This window comes from Mustela nigripes, chromosome 16 (genome assembly GCF_022355385.1).
Source record: "Mustela nigripes isolate SB6536 chromosome 16, MUSNIG.SB6536, whole genome shotgun sequence".
In the NCBI taxonomy this organism is placed as follows: Eukaryota; Metazoa; Chordata; class Mammalia; order Carnivora; family Mustelidae; genus Mustela; species Mustela nigripes.
In genome coordinates this window covers 49655225-49680216 of record NC_081572.1, presented here as the reverse complement: position 1 = coordinate 49680216, position 24992 = coordinate 49655225, and the positions used below count along the sequence as shown (strand labels likewise).

The following is a 24992-nucleotide window of genomic DNA, read 5'->3' as shown; positions in this document are numbered from 1 at the left end:
GAAAATACTCCACGGAGTGTCTCACGCTTCATTTAATCTGAAGAATATTACAGGCTCTTCGTCTTCAGATATAAATTACAACGTTACAGAACAAGCAGCGAATTCAACAACTTAAAAACTAAGTTTACACGGTGTTAATTTCTGGCGACAGTCCTCCCAATCTGTGTTTTTTTTTTTGTTTTTTTTTAAAAAGTCATCCCTGTCCCCATTCAGTAGACGTGCACCATGCCATAGAGGAACGTCCAGAACAGGACGTAGGTGAAGAGGCCTCCGATGAGACCTCCTGTAAAGAGGGGTCTTCGTGATTTAAAGTATTTGTTCCACCTCCTTCCCGCCTTGAGAATTAAGAGCAGGGAGAGCAGGATGGAGGCAAGCAAGTAGAAGATGAAGCCGTAGAGGCCGGTGAGGCCGAGGATGCCGGCCGTGGCCCCCGACAGCGCTGACACTGAGGTCCGGCAGTAATCCAGGACGGCGGCGTTGCCTCGCACAGCTGCCTCGCTGATGAACGGCGGCCCTTCCCGCTTGGCCACCACAGCGGCCATCGCATTCGCCGGGGCTCAGCCTGTTTTTTCGCGGAGCTGCGGAGGAAACCAAGTTACAAGTGACCCCCCGGAGCCTGGCGAGTTACGTTCACGGCGCCCCTCCCCCCGGGACTGCCAAGACCTCACATGACTCCTGGATCTCGGACCTTCAAAAGACCCAGAGAAGATTTGAGGGCTCGGGCCGGCCCACCCAGGCTCACAAGTTACCTGCAACGCGACGGCGGATACAGACACTTGGCGTTCCTTCAGACGGCCAGCGGCAGAGAGTCGGTCAGCGCCATCTTGCGCTGGAGGTTGCTGGGAGGATCTACGCTGCGCATGCGCCAAAGCCTCGCTCTCGCCCCCTGACGCGTACGCCGCCGGTGCCCACCCCTCCCCCGCCTTTCTACGCTCCCTCCCCTCCCCGCCTTTCTACGCACGCACTGGGACTTCCGAAAGCCGAACAGCGCTCCGACCCGTGACTGGCTGGGGCTTCGTTAACTATTCATGAAGGGGCGGCCCGAATCGGGGTGCCTTTGTTAACCGGGGAGGGCGCGGCTGCTGGGATTTTCGCTGCGGGCTTCACTGAGTTGGGCTTGGTCTCCAGATTGGGGTCGAGATGTCCTACGTCCCGGGCCAGCCGGTCACCGCCGTGGTGGTGAGTGCGCTCGCGGGCTTCTCTTGGTCTTGGCTTGCCCCCACTTTCCAGTTAGGAAAACTGACATCCCAAACAGGTTGACAAAGCGTTGAACCCAGAGCTGTTGCAAACCTGCGGCCAGGGTTCCGGTCCCGGCTCTGTCCCAGCGGGACCGCGGTCTTCCCCAGCCAGGCAACAGAAATGGCTGGGACCCAAGCGCCCCGAACACCCTGAATCGCGATCAGATCCCGCGCACTACCGCCACCTCGTTGGACTTCATCCAGCCCGCAGGGGCGGGAAGGACTGGGGAGAAAGTCCCCAACTGTGGGAGTATCGGGAGAGCGCCCCCTTCCCGGCCCGAGTCCCCAGCTGGGTAGCTGCGGGGGGCGGGCGCCAGCCGCGACATCCGTGAGTCGAAGCCTCTGGAATGAGGAAATGCTTCCTCCCCTGTGGGAGACACCGCCGCCGCCGCCGCCCAGAGGGAGATTTGTGGGGTGGAGGTGGCCGGCGCCTGACTAGCAGTCCCTTATCCCTCCCGTCCAGCCTTGCTTGCTTGGACCCCGCGCCGCCCGCCCCAGAGTGGAGGCGCCGCAACTGGCTCGCTCCTGCTCCAAACTTTCCCTGCCTCCCCAGCCCCTGGGACAATGTCCAGGTTCCCCGCCTGGCACTGAGGAGACCAGACCCTTTGGGGGCTAGCTCAGGCCCCTGGCTCTCCCCACTGGCTTGTCTCGGGTGCCAAATGCTATTAGAAAAGGTAAGGGGAGGAAGAGACTGGGACATTAGATTCAGACACCAGTGCCAAAGCTGAATGGGGCCGGGAGGCAAACTCCGAGGCAGAGGTGGGGAAACTGAGTTCCGGAAAGAGGTCTGTTCACGTTCAGCCCTAAAGGAAGCCCTCAGGAAGAACCCAGATCTCTCTGAGAAGAGATGCCTGCAGGGTAGGCACTGTGTCAGATGGAAGTCCCAGTCCTGAAGCCACGGGACAGACTGCAGTATCTCAGATGGGTGTGCAGGGTAGTCAGGCGGTGACAGGGTGTGAAGCCACTGATTAAAGTGTCCTGTGAGGTTGACCTTAGAGAACCAGCTCTAGCCTTAGCTAGTAAGAAACATTTCTGCACCTGCAGACAGCTGTCCTACGCTTTACCCTGACTGCACCAACCTTGCTTTTCAAGATCCGTAGCTGCCTCTAAGAGGGTCAGGTTTGCTTCTTAGATTGGGGGAGATGGGGCGTGGGAAAGGCAGTGTAGGGGAAGCACAAGAAAGGGGCAGTTACCTGCCTGATAATCACCTTAGTCTGGGAGAGAGCCTTGTCTTCCAGCCTAAGGGCCTGTACTCCCCTCTAATCTTGAGGGTGGGGCAAAGGTGTGCAAAGGTGTGTGTTGGAGGAGGTGGAGCAGTTCTAGAGGAGTTCACACTTGGGCAAATGGACCTAAGTCTAGTGGGCTTCCGGAGTCACACTTCCTGCTGCCCCTCTCTCCTGTCCTGGCAGGTCATTTGGCCTTCCTCAGAACTCTAAGACCATGCCCTCCCAATTCTTGTTAACACTAGGAATATTTCTGAAAGTGGTGGGTGGGGTCTGGCCTCTCTCTCTGGTGTTTTGGATTGAGGATGGGGTAGGGGTGGCCTCCTCCCTAGTCCCCGCCTAATCCCATGTGATAAAAGGTGATACCCACATTTTGAGAATGTTAAAACCATTTTGGCTTCTCTGAACTGTGGCTTCATAGGTCCATTTGCCTTCTGCACACTTGCCTGGGTAGCTCCTGGCACTCCAAAATGCTTCTCCTTGTGTCCCCAGCTGAGAGTTGTGTTCAGCCAGGCCACTTGGCTGGGTGCTCCCCTTGACTCCTGTCCACCACAAGCAGTCCTCAAGTTTGTTGATCTCACTTTCCAAGTAATCATGTCCCATGTCCTCCACATCCCAAGGCTGGAAGATATCCATTTCCTCCTGAGTACCCAACTGGTCGATCGTTCTAGCATCAAACCTGACCATGATCAACCTTATCCCGGGACTCCTGAGAGCCCTACCTAGTAGGCCCAGAATCAAAGTTAGGTGTCCAAACTCTTGTCATTCCTTTCAATGTCTGGTTGGTACAGGTCAAGTCACTTCGGGTATTTTTTTTTCTTCCTGTTAAAACTCAACTTTTGGGGTGGGGTGATCTGGTCTAGCTCCTACACTCTGGTGATTGGAGGGCTTCTGCTGAGGGCTTTGAAAGGAGCCTAGCAGTTTGGGGACCACAGCCGCAGAGTATGGTGGGAGAGCTCTAGAACCCTTTTCTGCCTCCTACATGCATTAGGAGCAGGGTCTGGGCTTACAGAGAACCCCTCTCCCTCTTGCGTGTGTATTCCACAGCCTATCTAATCTGGCCTCAGTCTCACCTCACCTCCCAGTTCTAGTCCTGTAGGGTACACTCATCTCATGGACATGTATCCATAGCACCTTCAAGCCTCTGCTCTTGTCCCTTGGCCAGGACTGCACTTCCTCTTCTTTCTGTGCAAGTTTGAACTTCTATGCTTTTCTGGAGCATCTTTAGTCTTGCCCTTGACAGGGTTGGCTCAGCAATGAGCTGCCTCAACAAGGAGTACCTGCATTTTTTTTTTTTTTTCAGGGCCTGACCCCTTCTGCCCTGTGTGGTTCCTCCCCTGGGACACAGGCCCCCATCTATAGCAGCCACAGCCTCCTGGCTCTTGGACCAGGAGCTTAGAGTATATGTTGACTGAAGCTGGTGCCTGAGACTAACAGGAAGGTCACAGAGGCTAGGACAGAAGGTTACGTAGGTCGGTTGTTGTGGCTGAGTTCTGAGTCTTAACCTTACTCCGCCCCAGTCTCCCAGTGTGGTGACCAGCTGGAATTCTGTAGACGGCTTTGGGCTCCACCCCATTGGCATGACTCTGAGCTGGGCCAGCAGCCTGAGGCTGCTGCTGGACATAGACCAGATTCATTGTCCACATACCCACCTGCCCCCACCCTGTTTTTTCCTTTGCCAGCAAAGAGTTGAAATTCACAAGCTGCGTCAAGGTGAGAACTTAATACTGGGCTTCAGCATTGGAGGTGGAATTGACCAGGATCCCTCCCAGAATCCATTCTCAGAAGACAAGACAGACAAGGTGAGGGGGACCAGGGTCCACTGGGGACAAAGGCCTGAGATGGTGGGTCTCTGCTTCCTGGGCCTTCATGGAAGGAGCAGAGCTCTGTCTTTCAAATGGTCCTAAGAAGGTTTAAGAAATGATAAGCAGGGATGGGGGTGGGAAATGGACCTCCCAGCCCAGGAGGAACAGCAGCAGGGGCCAGAGCATGGTGGGGCAGCCTTGTCTTGGCACAGCCTGTGCTGGGGGCAGACTTGGTGCTGAATCATTTGGATGGCTGGGAGTCTGCCATGCTGGGCTTTGCTCTCTGGACTGGGGCTGGACCGGGGCTGCTTTTTTCCAGGGCATTTACGTCACACGAGTATCTGAAGGAGGCCCTGCTGAAATTGCTGGGCTGCAGATTGGAGACAAGATTATGCAGGTAACACATGTTCCAGAGGAGGAAACCAAGGCTTGGGCCAGAGACTCTGGGGTGCCAGAAGCACTAGGGGTCAGGGGCTACCTTTGCCTCCTGGGGAACTTGGGAAGCTCACTGAAGCACTTTGGAGCACATGCTGGAGTTGCCCCCAGAAGGGAGCAGTCTCTCTCCTCTGTGTGCCTCCATTGTGGCACTTGGGATCCCCCAGCCCAGAGACATCAGCTTGGGAGACTGGGTGGGCCAGGACCCCAAAGCCCATCCTGCTTCCAGATCCCAGAGGGCAGAGAGCTGAGGTAGGCTGTCTTTTCTCCTTGGGCCAGGTGAATGGCTGGGACATGACCATGGTCACGCATGACCAAGCCCGGAAGCGGCTCACCAAGCGCTCGGAGGAGGTGGTGCGCCTGCTGGTGACACGGCAGTCGCTGCAGAAGGCAGTGCAGCAGTCCATGCTGTCCTAGCAGCCCGCCGTGGTCCCGGACTTGGGCCTGCCTGCCTACAGTGACACATGTCCACGCTCTGTCAGCACCTCGTCCTGGCTTCTGCTAAGTACTGGCCCCTGGCTTGGAAGGGCCAGAGCTGGTCCCAGAGGCCTATCCCTGGGACCTGACCCAGCCTTCCTTCCCCACCTCCCACCACTGGCCCCAGGCTCTGGGACCAGCTCTCATCCTCAGAACTATCAGGCTGTTGGCCTCCCCAGACCCTGGCAGTGCCCAGATGGGCAGGAGGCTGGGGAATGCTGGGTGAGGCCAGCCTTTCCCACACTGAGCCCTGGCTCCAGGGCTTGACCTTGCCCCCAGGTCTCAGCTCTGCAATGACTATACCCCATGTTTTTTTCCTGCTTTCCCCAGCAGGGACTTGACACACAGCCAGAGACACTACAGAAGTTCGTCTGAACGGAAGCCAGGCAGGCTCACAGTTTACCCCATGGCTTCCCCAGGGTTCACCTGCTTCAAAGATTTAGATGAAGTCCAAGGCTGACATTTCAGGGCAGTTCTCAGGACTGCCAGTTCTTTCTATACCTGTGGGTTTAACTTTATATTTTTTTAATCACAACTTTGATACAGAAGCATTTTTACCTTACTATTTGGAGATGCCAATTCTACTTTTGAATTTAGCTTACTAAATCACATATGGGAACAGCGTTGCTTTGGTTCCTGTGGAAATGGGGTAGTATGGAATTGCCCCTGCCTGACATCTCGGGCCCAAATAAACAGTGCTGGAATTTACAAGAGGTTTTTGCTGAGGCATGGGGTAGGGACGTCTAGGGGTGGATGGCAGCTACTCCAAGTAGTCCAGTACTCCAAGCTTCGGTGGTAGGGCTGACCAGCCTGGCCCCCAACCACTTCTGAGATGAAACCCAGCTGATGCCAGGCCTGCCCGTTGCTGTGTGGCCATGGCCACATCTGTAGGAACATCTGGGAGTCGCTGCACTGGAAGTGGGGTGGGGAACTCTTCACTTCCCCTAGCTTGTGCTCCATTTGGGGCACTAAGGGGTTCATGGGAGAAAATACCTGTCCTCAACGACTCTTGAGAGCATACAGTTTATCACAGACAGGAGTGCAGCTGCACATTTCCAGAGGCTGTGATCAGATGAGATGTGGGTAAGTTGGGAGATTACCAGGGCCTCTGCCTGGCCCAGCACAAATGCCACCCCCCCGCCCCCGCCGGCACTGCGAGAGTGCCCGTAACCCATCCAACCCATGCTTACAACCCCAGCTTGAGCAACATGCCCTGTACAGACATGGTACCCACACGACCTACCTGGCCCTGAGCAGGCAGGCATCTTGCACTACCCGAGAGGCTTCTCCGATGAAGTGCCCCATCAGCATGCAGCCAGCTCGCCATCACTGTGTAACTCATGCGTTTCCTTACCCGAATTCTCCCCAAGTCCCAAGGATTGGTTCTTAAGCCAACACACCTGCCTCCCACATCTGGTAAATGCTCAGTGTGCAGAAAGGAAACAAATCGGGTTTTAATTAAGGATACAGGCACCTCATGTTAATCTTGCAGTAGAAAGTCTGAGAGTGAAGTGACAAGGCACATCCTGGGACCCTCCCCTCCTGCCACAGGAAGGACAGATGCCTGGGAGAAGAGGGAAGGAGGTTTGGAATAAGAGCTGGGCCCATGAGGTGTGTGTGAAGTGGTGTCAAGTTCTTAAGGGAGGCTCCTGAGTAGCCAAAAAATTGGTGAGTCTCAGGTAGGTGTCTGGGATAAGTGAAGGAAGGGTCCAGCCCCTCCCCGACATGGGAACTACTCTCAACATTTGGCAGGTCTTACTGGCCTCTAAGGCACAGACTGGTATGTGTGTGCACGCACAGACGTGTCCTATACTTAGACACAAGATAAGGAGCAATTGAAGGGGTTTACATAAGGTCCCTGACTCTGGGGAAGTAGAGGTAGGCAGAAGGTGAAGAAATTTAGCCACTCACTTCAAAACATCCCTCCAAAAAATCCAAAAGGGGGTAGTATGGTAAAGATCCAGAGGGACTGGGCATAAGCCTAGCTCAGAACCAATCTGTTGGGCACCTCAAGGTTCCGAAATCCAGTTTCTTTACCAGACCCTAACCTGGGCCACCTGTGATGTGGTTGTGCATGTTGAATTATGTAGAATGATGTCAGGAAGGTGGATGCTCAGAGCATGTGGCCTTCAGAGAAGGGACCCCCGCCCCAAGGCCTAATCCCAAAAGTCCTGTCCCTCTGCCACCAGCACCAGCACCTCTGAGTCCATTGGCCACACCACCTGGCTGCTTGGGTCTCTGTGAACACACCAGTGGCAGCAAAGCACCCTTGGCTCACAACTGCGGGATCAGTCCTTCAAGCTGCTCCCAGAAACACTGGTCACTTAGGTCAAGGCCTTCGGCTCCAAGCTCAGCACCCAATCCTGCCTGGGACGGCTGTCAGAACCCGTGTGTGCTGCCTGAAGCCTTAAAGAAAATAGAGACGGTGGCATCAAGATGCAGGAGGGCCAGACGCCTGGCCGGCAAGGCCTGGGAGGGACCGTCAATGGTGTGGTTTTCCATCTCAAAGCAGAGTCAGCCATCTGTCTCAGAGGGAGGCTCCTCCCAGCCTGGCCTGGGACAGTTCTGGCTGAGGGCAGGCTGGTTTGTGTGTCAGGTGTTTGGCCTTGAGGAAGAGAGCACTTGCAACACTGTCAGCACACTGAGCCAGCCCTGTGCTCCAGGCTCTGCCCCAACCTTCCTGGAGGGCACAGGACCTGGGGCCATTTATGCTGGGGTCCCTGGGTGCTAGTTCAGTTGGTCATACCCTGGTTTATTTCTGTATAAGCAGAAGTGCTGAATGAAGAAGACCACGTCGAAGAAGATGGAGAAGATGCCAAGTCCAAACTTGGTTGGGTCTCCGAAGATCAGTGTCCACTGGTCTGTTAACAGCCACAGGGGACAGAGTTTGGTTTTAAGTTGGCAGCTCCCAAAGCAGCTGGAGGATGTGGGGGCTGCCGGGTGATGGCATGGGGGGGGGGGGGGGGGTCCTCTTTTGCCCAGGAAACCACAAATCCTCCCACTGTAAAGCCCCTTAGGTGAGTCTCACCTTGAGTGCTGGGATTGGATCAGATTCCTAGGCTGAAGGGCTGGGGGTGGATGGGATGGAGAGATATCCCAGGAAGCCTGGCCCCACCCTGTGCAGTCAGCCCACCAGATGGGAAGGCAGTCTGCTGGCTGACTTACCATTGTTGTAGGACTGCAGGAACATCTGGAGGAGGCTGAAGCTGCCCCCAGTGAAGTCCAGAAGCACGTTACCAATGCTCCAGCCCTCGGTGCTTTTGTAGTAAAAGTTCATGTAGGCCTGGGTCAGACAGAGGACGGCAGTGAGGGGGCTGGGTGGCCGCCTCTTAGACCTTGTGACCACCACTCCAAACAAGAACAGCTCTAATTCCTCCCACTCATGTGCTCAGGCCTCAGCACCAAGGAACACAGTGACCTTTGGGCTCTGACAAGTCCGCCAGCAGACGGAACAGTATGGGCGGGTCCCTGTGTCTCATGTTGGCATATAGCAAACAGCTCTCCTCCTCTCACCCCTGCACCTCACAACTGCAAAGGAGGGGGAGATGTTGCTTCTCCATCTTTATCCTTCCCTGTTCTGGGATGAGACCCTATCCTGGTTTTCTAGCAATTGATTTTTCTTCTCATTTCCAGTGAAGGTGAAACCCAGCCTGGACTTCACGTTGTGCTTATGAATATGGGCTGGGGGTCAACTGCCTGGTCTGGGATCCTGGCTCCACCACTGGAGGGAGGTTATCTTGGGAGTGTTATCTTGGGAAGTTGTAACCTCAGTTTTTTTCCATCTGTAGAGTGGACTTGACTACCACCTCAGCTCTGGCTGGGCTCTGGAGACTGCATCTCAGGCTTCCTAGGTCTAGTTGGGGAGGTCCATTTGGACATCCGCCCACTTTCTACTGCCACTGCCCCACATCCTTCCTCCAATGCCAGAACCCTCTGGATTTCTTTGACTGGGGCAACTTCCCTATCACACAAGAGGTGTAGCCTCCATAGTGGGTCTTCTCCCAGGTTTTCTCTACATATTAAGTCCCCTTCTTCATCCTCTTCCACCCTCTTTCATGCTTGTGGCCACCTCTCCAGTCTTGGGACAATTCCAGACATCTCCAAATGGGGCTCCTGCCTCCTGGGTTGACCAGGCCCAAGCCTTCCCACACTCAGGGACTGTGGCCCTACTTCCCTCAAGACCTCCCCCCCAACCCCAACCATTCCGAAGCCTTCTTCCCTAGCCCCCTAAGGCCTGGCCTTACTATTTTTATATTTTAGAATACATTTTTTCTGGCCCTACCTTTTCAGCTTCAACAGTGCTTCTTGCTGCCTCCCGTACTTCTCTGCCTATGCTGCTGTGCAGGTTGCCCCTGGCCTAGAATCCCCCTCCTCTCTTGCCCACAAAATTAAGTCCTGCTCATACTTCAGAGCCTGGATCTGTTTCCATGCCCTCCAAGAGACATGCCTTGGCTCTTGGAGGGCGTGGATGGATGCTCTCTTTCCTGAACCCACGACATACAAGGTTCTCTGTAATGGGGAAACTGAGAAGGAGGCTCCTCCATGGGTAATGGGGTGAGTTACAGGAGGCCCTAGATTCAGGGGTGGAGCCTGCCACTGGCAGCTACTTCACACCTCCCCCTGTCCTGGGCCTTTTGGGCTAAGGGGGAAATCATGTTGGACTCTTAGATCTCCGAATCTGAATAGGACACAGTACTTGAGGAAGCATGCTGAGGGTCCCTAAGGTGTATCCTGGATGGGACCCCTAAGGAAAACCTCTCTGGATAGGATGCTGGGCTGCCTCCTCTCACTTGCTCTTTCCCAAGTCTCCTGCCGCTGCTTGTCAGGGTTATCAGTTATAGCAACGGCGGGCAAGGGTGGTGGTGGTGGGGAGAACTGATGTCCTTAGGAAAGATGGGGATGGAGAGACAAGGGACCTGAATAACCTGACTCTCAGAGCTGTGCAGGGGCTCAGAGAAGTCTCTAATGACCCTCAGGTGACTGCTGGCCCCAGGGAAAGCAGTGCTTACTGCCAGCTTTCTGCTAGGCCCTGCTCTGGCTGGGCTCAGGACTTCCACTGCAACTTTCCATTCACATCCCCACACCCCAGCTACAAGCTGCCCCATGGGAGCAGAACCTGCACCCTGTCGTGCCTCCCACGCTAATGGCCACGTGAAGAGTAAGGAAGGCCCTGGAGGCACCTGCGGAAAATACTTGACCAGCGTCACTGCGAGCTTGATGTAGGAGAAGCAGAAGAGAAACTGCAGCCATGTGATTACCCCAACTGCAGCCAAAATCACGGTGATGAGCACGAAGACCCATGAGAGCACCAGGAAGCTGATGGTAGGCCAGGACACATGCTGGTTGCCTTGCTGAGGATGACAGAGAGAAGCAAAGGGAGTAGATGGTAGGGGCTGGGGTGGGGGCATAGAGAGCCCAGTACCAGTCACACCCTTGTCACTCTCAGGGTCCATTTCAGTCCTTTTTAGATTTTCCAGAGCTCATTTTCTTCTTGTTCCCACACTGCAGAGCTGGGTGCCTCTCGGAGGCCACCAGGAGCTGGGAATGTGGCCTGTAACACACGAGAGGCCTGTGCCTTATTCCATGATCCAGGTAGACCTGATCACTTCTGGAACCCATCCCTCACCCTATCTTGCCCCAAATCAGGCCTTCACCCAGCTTCACAGCCAAGGGTAAGAAAACCTAGAAAGTTCGTGAAGGCAAGAGCCAAGCAGTCCCTAGCTGACCTTGCAGGTGCAGAAGGAGCTCCCCGAAGGAAGCAGTGTATCCACAGGCAAGTGAGACAAAACGTACTTATTGGTGATCCCCTGAAAATTGCCCTAATGGTGCCTTTTCCTGCTGAGTCACCTTCCAGCTATACAGCCCTCCAGCAATATGGCTGAGGCCAAAGTTTCTTCAGCATGGCAAGCAGACCCCTCAGGAGCCTGCTCCCCTCTCTGGGACCCCGAGCCCCAGCCATACCCATTTGCTCATAGTGGCTCTCATTGCCCCTTGGCCTTCACAGTTTTGCCCTCCAGCTGGGGCTGCCCCACCCTGGCCTCTTCCCCATCACCATGGCAACATCACTTAAATACTCTGGACCACAACTCCACCCCACTTCCATGCTGCCCTCCTTCCCTGCTCCTCCCTGGCCCTGTCAGGGCCTCCAGGAGCCGCCTGTGTCCTCCCCTCCTGCTCAGTTCTCCATCTGATAGGTCATGAACGCCTCTGTCCCTCACCCCAGACCTGGGGTTCTGAGGGCTCAGGTTCATGGGTGTCCCTGGTACACAGCACAAGGCCAGCTCTATTATCTCCATCTCAGTGAGTAGACACTGAGTTTCTACATCTTCTGTAAAACGGGAGGAGTGGGGAGCAGGTGGTGGGGGGGTGTTGGCCTAGGCAGCCCGAGGTGGGGTGGGTACCAGATTCATCTCTCACCTCATAGAGGAAACACTGCACCATTACAACCAGGGTCAGGGCGACTGCGTGCAGACTGAAGAAGACATCGTTACTGTCCACAGGGTTCACTCCATTGGGATATTTGAGGAAAAACTGCTCCTGGTTGAGGGGTTGGGAGAAGCTTGGGGGTGAGGTGCAGCCCGGCTACCCACCAGCTTGGGCCGGGCTGCAGTGGGCAGGCAGTGCCATACCTTAATGGAGGGTACCCAGAGGAGACCAATGTTAAACACGCTGTAGGCCACGAAGCCTGTCAGGTTCAGGGCCACGAAGTCAAAGCTTAGACCAATGACACTGCAGCATGGGAGCAATGAAGAGAAATCAGGGCAAAGGGTGAGACTGGAGGGAAGAGAGGGGACAGAGCTTCCAGCACAAGGGGAGGAGGGCCCAGGTCTCCCAAGGACAGCACCGCCCTCAGGTCCCTCTGCATACCCCAGTCAATGCCACCCAATCTTGCCCTCTTGGGAAGCAGTTTCCTTCCTCCCGCCCGCCCTCCCTCGTCTCCTGCCTCTTCAAGTCCTGGCCCCACAGGGAAAGTCTTGGAGGCCTCCTCCGTAGAGGAAGCATCTTCTTTCCTGGCTCCCAGCTCAGCAGCCCCCCTACGAGGCCCATCTGGTAGAGGTGACTCAAGAGAGTTTGGGTCCTTCCTGCGCAGAGACACAACTCTAGGCCCACTGTGTCTTTAAAGTCAGGGTGGGGCGGCTTCACCTCCAAGGCTGAAGGACCCAGCCTGGCCCTGCTGCAAGACTTGACACTAATTCCTCCAGGGCTGGGTGGACCAAGAACAGAGCAGATGTGGTGGACTCCCCCCAACCCTGCCCATTCTCCCCTTCCTGAAAAGCCCCATTTTGTTGCTTTCACACAGAGGAGCTGAACTGGGTCACAGACCAAATGCCCAGAGCTTCAAGTCCTGCCACAGGCTCTTAGAGCTTTCACACTGGACACTTTCTAGAAAGGGCAAGAAGAGAGAAGAGCAGAGGAGGAAGTCTGAGCCCATGCCGCGTACAGCCTCTCTGGAATGCCTCCCACCTTACTAGCCTCTAGTGACTTCACATCAAGCTTAGCAGGTTACCTTTTCCGCCTCCAGTTGGTGATCACCTGTGGGTAGAAGGAGATGGACCAGGCCACAAAGTAAATCCAGCCAATCACCTGGTTTATGGTGCTAATGATGTCACTGTGGATGACCAGGAAGCGGATCCTCGGGCTAGAAAGAGTTTGGGGACTGAGATGAGCTGAGGCTGGGCTTGAAGGAAACACCCCTGTTCTTAACACTGTCAGCCTCCCGTCTCATTGCTTAAGGCCCACTTGGGCTAAGGTCAGCCTACCCAGTCTGGTTGGAATGATTTCCGTGTAGATAAACAGTAACTTGTCCAACATTTTGAGATGTCACTTGAAAAGAGGTATTTGTCACTCCAGGAGGCACCACAACCTGTTAAGAAAACTGAATTTAATCTGGTGCTACAGTTATTAGGACTTCAATGTCCAGCTCTAGGAGTGATGAGACAGACCACACACAGTCCCTGCCTTCTAAGAGCTTACCAGTAAGAGGGAGAAACACTGGACCAACTACCTGCATGTTCCCCCCACCAATACCTGTGTGTTAGCGGGCCCTCAGGCCTTCCCCTGCCCCAACTACCAGGGAAGGCAGGATAGCTCTTCTCTTCCTAACCATGAGATCTCAGGCAAGTTATTCAAGCTCTGACCTCAGTTTGCTCACCTGTACATGGGGATGAAGTGTCTACCTTACAAGGCTGCTATGAATGGCAGAATGTCCATAAATACTATGACTGCTATTACTTCCACTTCTTTTATAATGGAAGGCTCCTCAATGCCCACAAACGATGTCTGCCCCATGCCCAGTGCAGCTGCCAAGTGATAAAACAGAAGAGGTGCACACAGTAGACCCCCTTCAGGGAGAGAGAACATTTTCCCCTCCTTTTTGACCAATACTTATCAAAAGCTCTCCTCTGAGAAACAGTACTTGGAGGCCTGCCTTCAATATCTGATCTCCCAGTCACCACCACCAACCCCCGACATTCTCAAATCTCTCAAGTGTGGCAGGGAGCAGAATGATATACCTTCCCTGAACCTTCTCCCCCACTTTGTTCCCGGGATATTGCTCTGGGCCCCAGCCTCCACCCATACCACAGGCACTGTGAAGATGCAGCCATTAGAATTCAGTGGCTTCTTTATGAGGATCCTGGAAAGTGTTTTTAGTGCTGGAAACCAGGGGGCTTTGGCAGAACAAGTGAAATGGTTTAAGTGGCTGCCGCAAAGCCCAGAGTCCGATTCGTGGCCTGCCTCGTGCAAGCTACATCCTCATGCCGTGTACTACTCTTGGCTACTTTTTCTTATTTTTAACAAGTTTTTTTGGTAATGTTGTTTGTGTATTTGTTAAGTGGCCACTAAGTCCCTTTAGGAACCAGGCAGGAAGAAAATCGGTCAACTGGAAATCAATGGGATACAAGGCAGAAGGAAATAGTAACTATCACTATGTTTTTTTTTTAATTATTAAGCTTTATTTTTAATTAATTTTTTTAGAGACAGCGAGAGAGAGCATGTGCGTGCCAAGTGGGGAGGGGCAGAGGGAGAAGAAAAGAATCTTAAGCAGGCTCTACACTCAGCATGGAGCTTGACACAGGGCTTGATCTTAAGACCTCGCGATCATGACCTGAGCTGAAATCAAGAGTCAGGCACTTAGCCAACTGAGCCACCCAGGCACCTCAAGAAACTTTATTTTAAGAACAGTTTTAGGTCTACAGCAAAATTTATCACTATTTTTTACTGAGTGCTTTCTTTCTACATGCCAGATACAATTCTAGAAATTTTATACTTGCTTTTACTCCTCACAACCCAGTCAAGTAGACATGACTAATGTTACAATTAGGTCTACATATGAGGACTTGGCGCTGTATTGGGTGGACTACCTTATCTGAGATTCCTAGACTGCCTGACCCCCAAATTCTATCTAGTGGTTTCCAAAGGCACAGGGAGTAGATAGGAGTGCTTGAACTGGATGGGGGGTGGGAGGCATACAGGTTGGCCCCTGGAAAGTGGGTTGGCGCCCATACAGATCATTCTATAACTGGATTTGATTCCCACTATATAATTTTTAAAAAAAATTATAGTTGACATACAATGTTATCCACCATTAAAGTTACATAAAAATGAATCATAACATATGTGCAGAAAAGTACACACATCACACCTTGATAAAGTGACAACCACAAACCAAGATCAAACACGCAGGTCAAGAAATGGAACACTTCCAGCACTCCAGAAGCTCTCTTCTACTCCTTTCCAGACTCACCTGATCCGCAGGGGAAACTGCTGTGCGGACCAACACTACGGATTGGTCTTGGCTGTGTGTGCACTTTAGGCACAAGGAAGCACACAGTGTGGGCTTCTCTGTGCCAGGCTTTCCTTGCTTAAGATTACGTTTGATTTTTACTGGCCCTAAACTAGGTGATTGCATCATTCCTCAGACTCTAAATTTGATCTGTGGATCAAACCAGACCTCAGCTGGGTGCCACAATCTGCTGTGAGAACCAATGGCTTTTCTTACCCTACGGCAGGCTTCGTGCCCCACGGCAGGGGAAAGTTGAGAGAAATGGCTCTAATGAGGTGTGCTGTTCACTAGAGGGTGAGACAGAACTGCCCTCCCACACAAGTCCCTTCTGGGTTGATGCCCTTTATTTGACCACATGCTTCAGTACTGTTTTCATGCTAAGGGCCTCAGAGCCAACCCGTAGCCCATCTCTGCAACCACACAGGTCCTCATGACAAGCTACGTAGTTATCCCTGCATCTATCTTGTCTATTTTTTTTTAAACTCTTGTTTTTTCTCTACATTGCTGCCTTCCCTACTGATATTTTTAATCTAGTCAGTTAGTAATTGGCTCAAATGTTCGTAAGGTAGGAGCAATGTGTATATTAACAGATGAATACATAAGGGCTATGAACAGTTATCATTAGCATTTGGCCTCAGTTTTTGGAAATAACTTTCAACCAGTAGAATCTCAGAAGAGTGCTCTGCGAACTTCAGTGTGGACCTAAATCATCTGGAGATCTTGCTTATACGCAGGTTTTGAATTAGCAGGTTTGGGATGGGGCCCACAATTCTGCATTTCTCATAGATTTTCAGGTAGGGATAGTACTGCTCTTCTGCCAATGCCCTCTAAGCAGCCAAGTTTTAGAAAGCCATCTTATTAAGAATTTCTTCTACATTCCCAGAACCATTTTTGCCTCAAATTTCTTGCTACCACCCTCCTCATTCCAACTACATGGCATAAAATGCCCATCCTCAAAGACACACAAAGCCCAAATCAGAGATTTTTAGAATTATGGAACAGGAGCAGCCCACGGCTTAAAAACAAAGTGGCCTATTTTGAAAAGCACTTACTTAAAAACTATTTTGTTACCCAGCAGTTAAAATTCATTACTTACTTCATCGGGGAGCTCAAGGATAGTAACATTTTTTGAACGAAATGTGATTTGAAAAGTGATCACCAAGGTTGCATTTAATGGATGCCTGTGGAGGATAAAAGGCTGATTACTGCTGAGAAGTTGGACACTGTGAGATCTCAACCAATCCTCTGAACTTCACATCGGGCGTGTCACTGCTCAAGCAAGTAGGGATTTTGGGTCTGTCCCTTCTCAAGCAATTAGTTAAGTGCTCTGTGCTAGGCCCTGAGTGGTCGTGGTGGGGTCCTTGCTCCTAGGAGCTTTCCATCGCTATCGGGAGACAAGAGGCCCACAGGGACCAGAAGAGAGCATGAGAAGGTGGGGAACGGGTTGTGACTGCCAAATGAAGTGTCCAGAGGCCAACAGGACCATGCCATCTGTTCTGATAGAGAAGGCTTTCAAGGGCTTGGGTCTGAACAGAGACCAGTGTGTCCCCAGAAAGCCAGGAGACATGTATGATGGGAGTAGCTGGTGGTGTCCTCAAGTGTGAATGTACAGACCTGGGGTTCATTTGGAAGGCTATGGAAAGCCACCTGAGGATTCTGGAGAGGGGTGATGTGGTGAGGGGATGGCTTTTCAGATTTATAAGGTGTCCATGTAGAGGGGAGGCAGGAGCTGGGACGGAATCCAGGTTCCTATCAAAGCTTTGGCTGGAGATCAGACTTCCCAGGAGAGGTGAAAAAGGGCAGAAGGGTAAAGAGAAAAGGACAGGATTCTAGATCTCGGGGAATCCTCATGGCTGGGAGGCAAGAGAAGGGTGTAGCAGTGAAGGACAGGGAGGAGACAGGTTCTCTAGCAGTCTATACTAGGTCGATACCTCACAACTGAACCAGCAGATGTTAGCCAGTAAGACTCTCAGACAAGGCCAGGTGGGAGTGTTGCCATGAATGGGGTCACTTTGGGGTCACCCAAAAAGGTCACTTCTGCTTTTGGAAGCGATCTTCCAAAAAGCTTCCAAGCTCAGCTCCTTGACCTGTGACCTGCAGGGCTCTCAGCAAATACTTAAGAGCCTTGGAAGGGACCACTCTGAAGCATCAAATGCTGATCACTCAAGGTCACCTCAGCCAAGGAAAAGGTCCCTGAAACAAGGATTCATTGGCTGGGAGTGGAGAGACTCTAGGACACGAGTCTGCAGATCACCTGCTATCATGCCATCACCTTCCCCTGGCTTTTTTTTTTTTTTTTTTTAAAGCTTATTTTAGTTTTCTCAGGACAGAAGGGACTTGATGACCCCATACAGAATATCCACTGGCCCTCGGGTTCTCTGGCTTGTCTTAAAGTGAAGGGGCAAAGGTATCACACTTAAAATATGAACAAAGCCAGGGGTCAGCCTTGACCCGGCCATGGGGTGAATGAACTGGCTGATGACAAGAGTTGGGCCCAGGGACTTACTGAAGGGTGATGCTGATGTTGGCTGAGCTTCCATTTTCCAGCTTCACAGTGGGAGGAACAGTGAGGTCGACTGTCGACTCTAGAAGGACTCAAACCAGTGTCAAATCATTAGGTCAGAGAACTTAGGCTCACAAGGAAGAACTGGGATGAGGATCCCCAATATCTGAATTCATGAGCTCTGACTCGGGACAACCCCCATCTTCTAGGAGAAGACATGGAGGTCCTGAGAGGGTGGGTGCTGGGCCTGGAAACCTGAGCCTTCGTTATGCTCTTTCTCCTTCTGCTGCCAGAGAGAGGCAGACATAGGCCCAAGCAGGAAACACTGTAGCTTCTTCTTCCCCACACTGAGAAGCTCTGAGGCTGAGTGACCCAGAGTTTTAGAATACTGGAGCCCAAAAATTGTCACACAGGAATTCAAGCATCAATCTGGGGTTGAAAAATGTAGACTTGAACCCCCTCTTCAGATGGGAAAGCACTGGGATTTCCTCTGTTCATGGAGCTAAGATGGCCCTTTAGAACTGGTCCAGCCCTTTTCTGTACTCTCAGAGATACACAGGGCCCAGCTACCTTGTTTCCAAAGAACCCCTTTGGACTCTGTACTAACTTGGCCTAAGCCATGCACTGATCCCCTTCCTGAGGCTGACTCTACTGGGGAGTGGGGGGAAAATGGTGACTACCATGGTCTCACTATCAGTGATTTCTTTTTGGCACTAATTTGGCACTGTTAATGCAGGATAAGGTAGACAAACAGGCCTTGGGAGTGACGGAGAAAGCAGGTTTAGGAGGCCAAATACCCTAGAGCAAATTGGCCATAGAGCCCGAGTGATTTAGCCTCTCCCTGACCTCCTCCTGTGTTCTTTGGGCAGCCTACACTCCCACCCCCCCTTACTCCCAGGTGTACTCAAAGCCCCAGTCACCTGTCCACCTCACCTCCCTTACCTAAGGGCCTTCAGGGTTACACAAGGAATAAGGAGTGGTCATGAAGCTAGACTGGGCAGGAAGGGAGCCCATGGGAAAGGAGCTCAACTTGATTAAGATACTCCTTGTAGGGGGAACAGCTGTAGGCAGGGCCCAGGTTTCTCTCCTCCTGGTTCCCTCCAGACAGGAGATCAAGAACTGAGATCAGAAGTTTTAGGTGTTCAGGCTGGAAGGGAACTTAAAAGTTCCGGATAAAACCTCCACTGTCTGATCCCCCTTTTTCATTATTCCTACCGGGAAGTTGCTCTTCCTCTGCCTGAACATTTCTAAGAACGGTAACCTCATCTCCTGCCAAGGAATCGGCCAGCCTGGAACTTTGTACTTCTGGGCCTGGCTCTGCTACCTGGGGCCTTGGAGGGCCCCCTTCCCCACAACAACCCTGCACCATGAATGTGGACAGACGCAGGCTCTGTCATGTGCACTTGCAAGTCTCCAACAGGGAGAATCCCACAGTCTGAGGTCTCTAGTCTCGGCACTCTCCTCACATCTGCCTGGCTGGGCCCCACTGAGTGGGTATGTTCCCATGCTGGTCCTGGCAGAGGCCAAGCCTCTCAGAGCTGAGTGGGACAACCCCTCCCTCATGTGTAGCCTCAGGTCCTGGAGGCAGCTTTGGCAAGTCTGTCCCTTCTTTTTCACACTCTTGATAGTAATGTTGAGGCTTTCTTCTGGGCTTGCACAGCTGGGAGGTGGTAGGACTTAAGGTCCCTGTTGTTATTTTCTACCTAGAGTTGAGGACGACATCAGATAAGCAAAACCACTGACAAGACAGTGCCCAGGAAAGACAGTGATGCCAGGCAGCCCCCACATCTCTGGGGTAACCCATAACGGGCCCAAAGGTTCTACTGGGCTGTGGTCATGGCAAGGTAGAGATCCGCGTGGCCTTTGCTCTTCCATATTCTTAGCATTTTACAAGAAGAGGCTGTGAGCTTCTGAGAACCAGATCATGGACTCTTTGCTTTCCCCTCACTGAGAGTCCCTGGAGACAACGGCACTCAGCAGCTGAGAGACTGGGCTCTGAAGTCACACAGTCTATCCGCCTTTGTCACTCCCCTGCTTCCTTCCTTCCTTGTTTATAACTTCTATGTGGGCCTCTTTCTTCACCTATAAGGCGGAGGGAACTGCACTACGTACTTCACATGGGGCTGTGAAGATACAGTGTGATAGAGTTTGTGACACATTTCTTATGTGGCCTGAGGCCAAATAATTGCTTGCGACTGTTCTCATCAGGTCAACACACCAGGACATTTTCAAGCTCAAGATGGCAGGCAGTTAAGAAAACAGGCATCGTATCCAGGGAAAGTGCATTCTAAAGTTTTCCCTGGGGCAACAGGCTCTGAAAACCATAAGAATTACCAAACAAGTCTTCATGAAATCACCCAAAGTTTCCCCTGAGGCAGGGTATTTTTAAAATTTTTTCTGAAGGAATACTTATTGGCATCTCGCACTGTGCTTCCCATCACACCCACTCTGCCACACTGCTAACCCATTGTCTAATTATTGTAACAGTGAGAGGTGGGTATCATCATTCCCAATTTGGATATAAGGAAACAGAAACCCCAGAGGGAAAGTGTCTTGCCCACACCGCTCAGAAATGGGAGAGGCAGGATTCAAACCCAGGCCTGTTGGGCCTGAGGCGAGCTTCTGGCCACTAGGTGGCAGTGCCTCAAGATTCCACCCAGAGAAGTCAGAGACTCCTCTGCAGTCCTTGATGACCAACCCTCAGAGCAAAGAGAAAACAAGCAGAGTTAAGATTAGAACCCCAATTATAGTCACTTGATTTTATGGTGTTTACATCATTCTTTTTCAATGATTCAGGAAGGATGCAAAGAAATAAAACGGAGCAAGGATCCTGTGCAGGTCCCACCTTTGGGGATGACTTTTACCCTCTCCTGGGCCGAAGTTTCCCCTCTGTATAACTCAGGTGGTGGTGGCCAGATGCGCTCTTTCTTCCTGGGCTTTATGTAAAGCCTGACAGTGCAGGTGTGACACACACCTGAGCCTCAGGCCCAGAGAATATGAACCAGCAGGTCTGGAGTGGGGCTCTGGAATTCATGTTGAGAAACACAGGCTTCATGGTACTACCTTTCCTTTCTTGGAAATTGTTTATCCACAAGGTGTGACTGCAAAGTAACATGGCTGACTATTTAACAAATCTGGAAGAGCCGTCAAGAGGCTACATGACTGTTACGGTATCGCCACTGTGCATGGCTCTCAGGAAGCTTCTGCAGGATTTGTATTGTGTGTACAAGGGTCATTTGAAATCTTTAGTCAGGGATTTGAAGATATATTTGATTTTTTTTTTTTTTTTTTTTAAGATATATTTGATTTTTTTAAAAAGATTTTATTCACTCAATAGAGAGGGAGAGAGGGCCCAAGCAGAGGGAGTGGAGAGGGAGAAGGAGGCTTCCAGGCACTCTGAGATATATTTTATTTTTGACAATAGCTAGCTGATGATCAAAATAACTGGCCTGCCATCCTAGGAGTGTAAATACTTTCCATCCTTTTCATTGTTTTTCAGCAATGTTTTCGGCAGTGGGAGAATTGACAGAATGATACAGGCCTCTAATCTAAGGGCCCTGCTGCTCTCACAAACCTCATAAGGATGCCCAAACCCCAAGGTATTTTTTGACAACCAGCCTGTGTTATGTGAGGCCCTTGTTGCACTTGGGCTGCTGCACCCTGTTTCTTGGTTTCTCACTAAGAGAAGGTTTTTTCATCTTACAAGAGGATGCTGGGAAGACTCCTCATGTATCTGAGCCTGACAGAAGAACCAGGTGCAACAAGGTGGTGACTTCGTTTGCTTCTGCAGCATCTCCTAGGACCTAGAATTCCTTCTGTGAGGTCCACAGAGTACAGAGTTGTTGGAGCACCTCAGTTTGACTTTGGTGGTACAGGAAAGGTAACAGGGACCTCATGAAAAAAGGCCAATTATTTGCAGAATCATCTGGATCCTTGTGAAAGTCCTGAACCCCATACCTGCATCTGTTCCACCACCCAGCGGTCATTTGGCCAAGGAGCCGCAGACACATGCAGGCCAGACAATCCTAAACCCTTGGCTATGAACAGGTCTGGCGACTTACTCTGTTGCACCATCTCCCTCTTTACGAAGCTGATGACCCACTTCTAAACTCACCACACTTCTCTATGAGCTTCAGGGGAAGAAGGATAAAAATAATCAGCCAACTCCTTATCATGTTCCTCAATTTCAAAGAACTAGGAAGAAAAACAAACATCAAGAGTTCAGGTTAAGTTTGGAGCAATTCAGCAACAAATGGACAATATGCCAGCTGGAATCAAGGCACATAAAGGACGTTCACCTCACGCTTGTGACCTCATCATGCGCTTTGCATCCCCAGCTCAGAGGTGACTGGGGGGGAAGGGGGTGTGGAACACAGCTTTCTTTGATATGTGGAGCCATGGGCTCAGAAAGTCTAAGTGTGTTGTGTAAGGTTCCACTCTGAGGAAGTAGAGAACTACTAATTTTTTCCCTCTTCACCTGCTTCTTGTAACTAGTTAACAAAAAGAAAGAATGCAGTTTCATTGCCTGGGTTTTCTTTCTTTCTTTTTTTTTAATGTTTGTTTGTTTTCAAAAAGTTATCCAAACTGTGGTCAGATATTTGACTTGGTGAACCTATGAACCCTAAGGAAAGGAACTGCATTCCTTGTCCCGGGACAAAAGCGAAAGGGGCTAATGCTACCCAAGGATACCAGGTTAAGACTTTTTCATTTAACAAATGTCACCTTGCCAGGACTGGCAGGGATCACACATGATAGGAACCCAGGGGAAACTCACTGGTTAAGTGAGGGAGATGCACTACGTAACACCTATAGCCCAGTGTACAGCAGATGAACCACAGGTCAAGATGGGGCAAGTCAGCATGGATGTCTCTAACTTGTCTGTACCTGCTGCCTTAGCATGTAGAGCCTAGACCCTCCCACCTGACAGCCTCTGGGGATTCCCGCAGGCACAGCTAGGAGAGGGCTGTGTGGAAACACCTCTCTGGTTTCAGTTTTCCCAAAAGGCCTCAAGGTACCTCTTGATACACCCCTCCCTTCAAAGACGTCTTCCCAAGGGCTCCAGCCTGCCTGATCTCTGCCTGTCCCTGTCTCTTCCAGGGGTCTGTCTTGTCTGAGCAGCTCCCTCTGATCTGTTAGGTCTTTATCTCAGGAGCTTTCACACTTCTGTCTCTGGCCTCCTCTGGAGTCCTTGCCTTTGATGCTGTATCTCTATGCTCTCTACCACCCTCTTTTCTCTCTCTCTCTCTCTTTTTATTTCTTTTCAGCGTAACAGTATTCATTGTTTTTGCACCACACCCAGTGCTCCATGCAATCCATGCCCTCTCCAATACCCACCACCTGGTTCCCCCAACCTCCCACCCCCAGCCCCTTCAAACCCCTCAGATTGTTTTTCAGAGTCCATAGTCTCTCATGATTCACCTTCCCTTCCAATTTCCCTCAACTCCCTTCTCCTCTCCATCTCCCCTTGTCCTCCATGCTATTTGTTATGCTCCACAAATAAGTGAAACCGTAGGACAATTGACTCTCTCTGCTTGACTTATTTCACTCAGCATAATCTCTTCCAGTCCCGTCCATGTTGCTACAAAAGTTGGGTATTCATCCTTTCTGATGGAGGCACAATACTCCATAGTGTATATGGACCACATCTTACCACCCACTTTCTGTACCCTGACCTGCAGGGAATTGCTCTCCTGTGTCTGTGGAATGACCACAGGTCTGCCATTCACTCTTGCCACTCTCTGCTCCTCACACCTCCCTGTGTCCCTGTCCCATAAGTTCAGGATTCAGAATGTTCCTCAGGGTAAAGTCTGGGTTTTCCTCCGGAAATCAGGTATGAGTCAAGCCTAACCAGCTCCTCTCTCATCCTGCAGGAGTGGAATGTGGACTGGGAAGCTTCAATATTTGGTTAGGAAAAGTCCTCTAGCCCCAGGGGCTGAGATACCTTGGAGGAAAGACACCAGGACAGATACACATTGAGAGGTAAGTTGATTAAAATGTCAGAAAAAGGTCAGAGTGATATGTATACACTAAAACTATGTCTTGTGAATGCTACAAGGTAGAAATGGGAGAATTTCATGGCCATGGGCTCTGTCAGCATGGCCCTCTTCCTGTGTAAGTTCTATCTTCCAGGCTCTTCAGATACCATTTTAAGAAGTCTCCCATTCTCAAACCACAAGTTCCAGGAGCAACGTGGGGTCAGGGGTTTCCAGCTGCTGTCAAGTATCTGACTTAATCATGTCAACTATTTTACAACCTGCAAGTCCTTGAGTCTCCTTCTCTTGTGAAACACAGAAAGTGGCAAGAATGTGTGCCCGGCAGACAGACTGCCTCGGTTTGAATCTGGGCTCCCCAAATGTTAATTAGGGGCTCTACTTAACCTCCTCAATCTTCAATTTCCTACTGTGAAAACAGGGGCAGTGAGACTACATCATGGGACTTAAGTGAAATGAAATGCAAAACATGGCTTGTGGTTCTCTAAAGGGGGACAGTACATAAACTGATTAAATCAATGTTATTAAAATTTCATGATGGTGGGAAGGAGTTCATTAGAAAAAAAAAGTTGAGAAGCAATGTTGTAAAATGATCATTACCGTTGCCTCGGGCACCTAGCAAGCTCTCATAAAGCACAGATAATTATTTTTCTCAATTCTTTGAAAAGGTTAGGGCCCAGGCAGTTGTCCTCCCTTTCCCAAGCCTGAAAGCCCCTGAATGCAGGGCGGAGTCTCATTCTACCCAGTTCCCCAGAACGCAGACCGGCGCTCAGCACACCAGCGCGGGTTCGTGGAATGGGCTTTCCAGCATCTTCTCCCTCCAAAGTAATCTGCAAACTCTGCGACCCATATTCAGGTCGCAACTAACTCAAAGGCGGGAGGGGGCTTCGGACTTGCACTAGGGTAGAGCCACCCACACCACCACGGCAGCCCCGTGTCTCTTGCCTCCGCTCACCACCACGCTGGCCTTTCAATCTGGAGGCTATAATGGTGTCTCGAAGCCGGGATTCCTGGTAGGTGATGGAACCCTGGCGCGGCTGGAGGGGGAATTTGAGCGGCTGGAGGGGGATTAGACACGCCGCAAGATCCTCAACCGACTTACAGTGCCAGTCTTTAACCCTCTGGGGTTCGGCCGGGTAAATGGAGGGAGGCTGTTGGGGCCGCGCCGACTCTCACCTGAGATCCTCTAGGATCAGGGAACCGACCACACCGGACGCTGGATCCGTTTCGGACTGTACCCGCTTCCCCCGGCAGTCTGACTTTGGGTGAGGGCGGGGCAGAAGTCACCTGACTCCAGCCACCTGATTCTCGGCGATGCACTCTGGGAACTGTAGTTTAGTCTTAGCTCGACAATTGGGCAGGATTGGGGCTCAGCAGAGGGGCCTAGGCGCCTTGGCAGGGATGGGGGCTCGGGTGAGTGGGTGGCTTAAACCACTTTTGGGGACACAGAGGCTCTCGGAGCCCCGAGTGCCTGTCGGCGAACCCTGCGCCACTGCGACGAGTGAGGCCGGGGAGCGAGGCCACTGTTCTAGAACGG

General features: G+C 51.6%; 3 protein-coding genes and 1 long non-coding RNA gene across 4 annotated transcripts; 2 read left to right on the top strand and 2 right to left on the bottom strand.

The window, feature by feature from the left end:
- Positions 1-14: 14 nt before the first annotated feature.
- Positions 15-889, bottom strand: EMC6 (ER membrane protein complex subunit 6). The gene is made up of 2 exons (XM_059379418.1): positions 750-889; positions 15-578 (listed from the first exon to the last, which is right to left on the bottom strand). Exon 2 carries the CDS (start codon positions 540-542, stop codon positions 210-212), a length of 333 nt encoding a protein of 110 aa, XP_059235401.1. The 5' UTR covers positions 543-578; positions 750-889; the 3' UTR covers positions 15-209.
- A 129-nt stretch (positions 890-1018) lies between these two features.
- Positions 1019-5889, top strand: TAX1BP3 (Tax1 binding protein 3). Its single transcript, XM_059379417.1, has 4 exons — positions 1019-1179; positions 4144-4263; positions 4586-4663; positions 4981-5889. Exons 1-4 carry the CDS (start codon positions 1141-1143, stop codon positions 5116-5118), a joined length of 375 nt encoding a protein of 124 aa, XP_059235400.1. The 5' UTR covers positions 1019-1140; the 3' UTR covers positions 5119-5889.
- Positions 5890-6608: 719 nt separating this feature from the next.
- Positions 6609-24986, bottom strand: CTNS (cystinosin, lysosomal cystine transporter). Its single transcript, XM_059379416.1, has 12 exons — positions 24632-24986; positions 21580-21659; positions 17469-17547; positions 16059-16143; positions 12939-13042; positions 12686-12817; positions 11808-11907; positions 11596-11715; positions 10359-10529; positions 8344-8461; positions 7925-8039; positions 6609-7584 (listed from the first exon to the last, which is right to left on the bottom strand). The coding sequence occupies exons 2-12, from the start codon at positions 21638-21640 to the stop codon at positions 7503-7505; spliced, it is 1167 nt and encodes a 388-aa protein (XP_059235399.1). The 5' UTR covers positions 21641-21659; positions 24632-24986; the 3' UTR covers positions 6609-7502.
- Positions 21667-23974, top strand: LOC132003714 (uncharacterized). Its single transcript, XR_009400275.1, has 3 exons — positions 21667-21809; positions 23336-23444; positions 23595-23974. It is a non-coding gene; the product is annotated as an uncharacterized LOC132003714 (long non-coding RNA).
- Positions 24987-24992: the final 6 nt, after the last annotated feature.

Excerpts from the sequence above, each read along its gene's own strand:
- EMC6 (XM_059379418.1), bottom strand. The coding sequence starts at position 542 with ATGGCCGCTGTGGTGGCCAAGCGGGAAGGGCCGCCGTTCATCAGCGAG.
- TAX1BP3 (XM_059379417.1), top strand. The coding sequence starts at position 1,141 with ATGTCCTACGTCCCGGGCCAGCCGGTCACCGCCGTGGTG. Across the intron at positions 1,180-4,143 it reads AGCCGGTCACCGCCGTGGTG|CAAAGAGTTGAAATTCACAA; the intron begins GTGAGTGCGCTC and ends TTCCTTTGCCAG. Across the intron at positions 4,264-4,585 it reads CAGAAGACAAGACAGACAAG|GGCATTTACGTCACACGAGT; the intron begins GTGAGGGGGACC and ends GCTTTTTTCCAG.
- CTNS (XM_059379416.1), bottom strand. The coding sequence starts at position 21,640 with ATGATAAGGAGTTGGCTGATTATTTTTATCCTTCTTCCCCTGAAGCTC. Across the intron at positions 13,043-16,058 it reads TCCTTGAGCTCCCCGATGAA|GTTGTGGTGCCTCCTGGAGT; the intron begins GTAAGTAATGAA and ends TTTTCTTAACAG. Across the intron at positions 8,040-8,343 it reads CCTGCAGTCCTACAACAATG|ACCAGTGGACACTGATCTTC; the intron begins GTAAGTCAGCCA and ends GGCTGTTAACAG.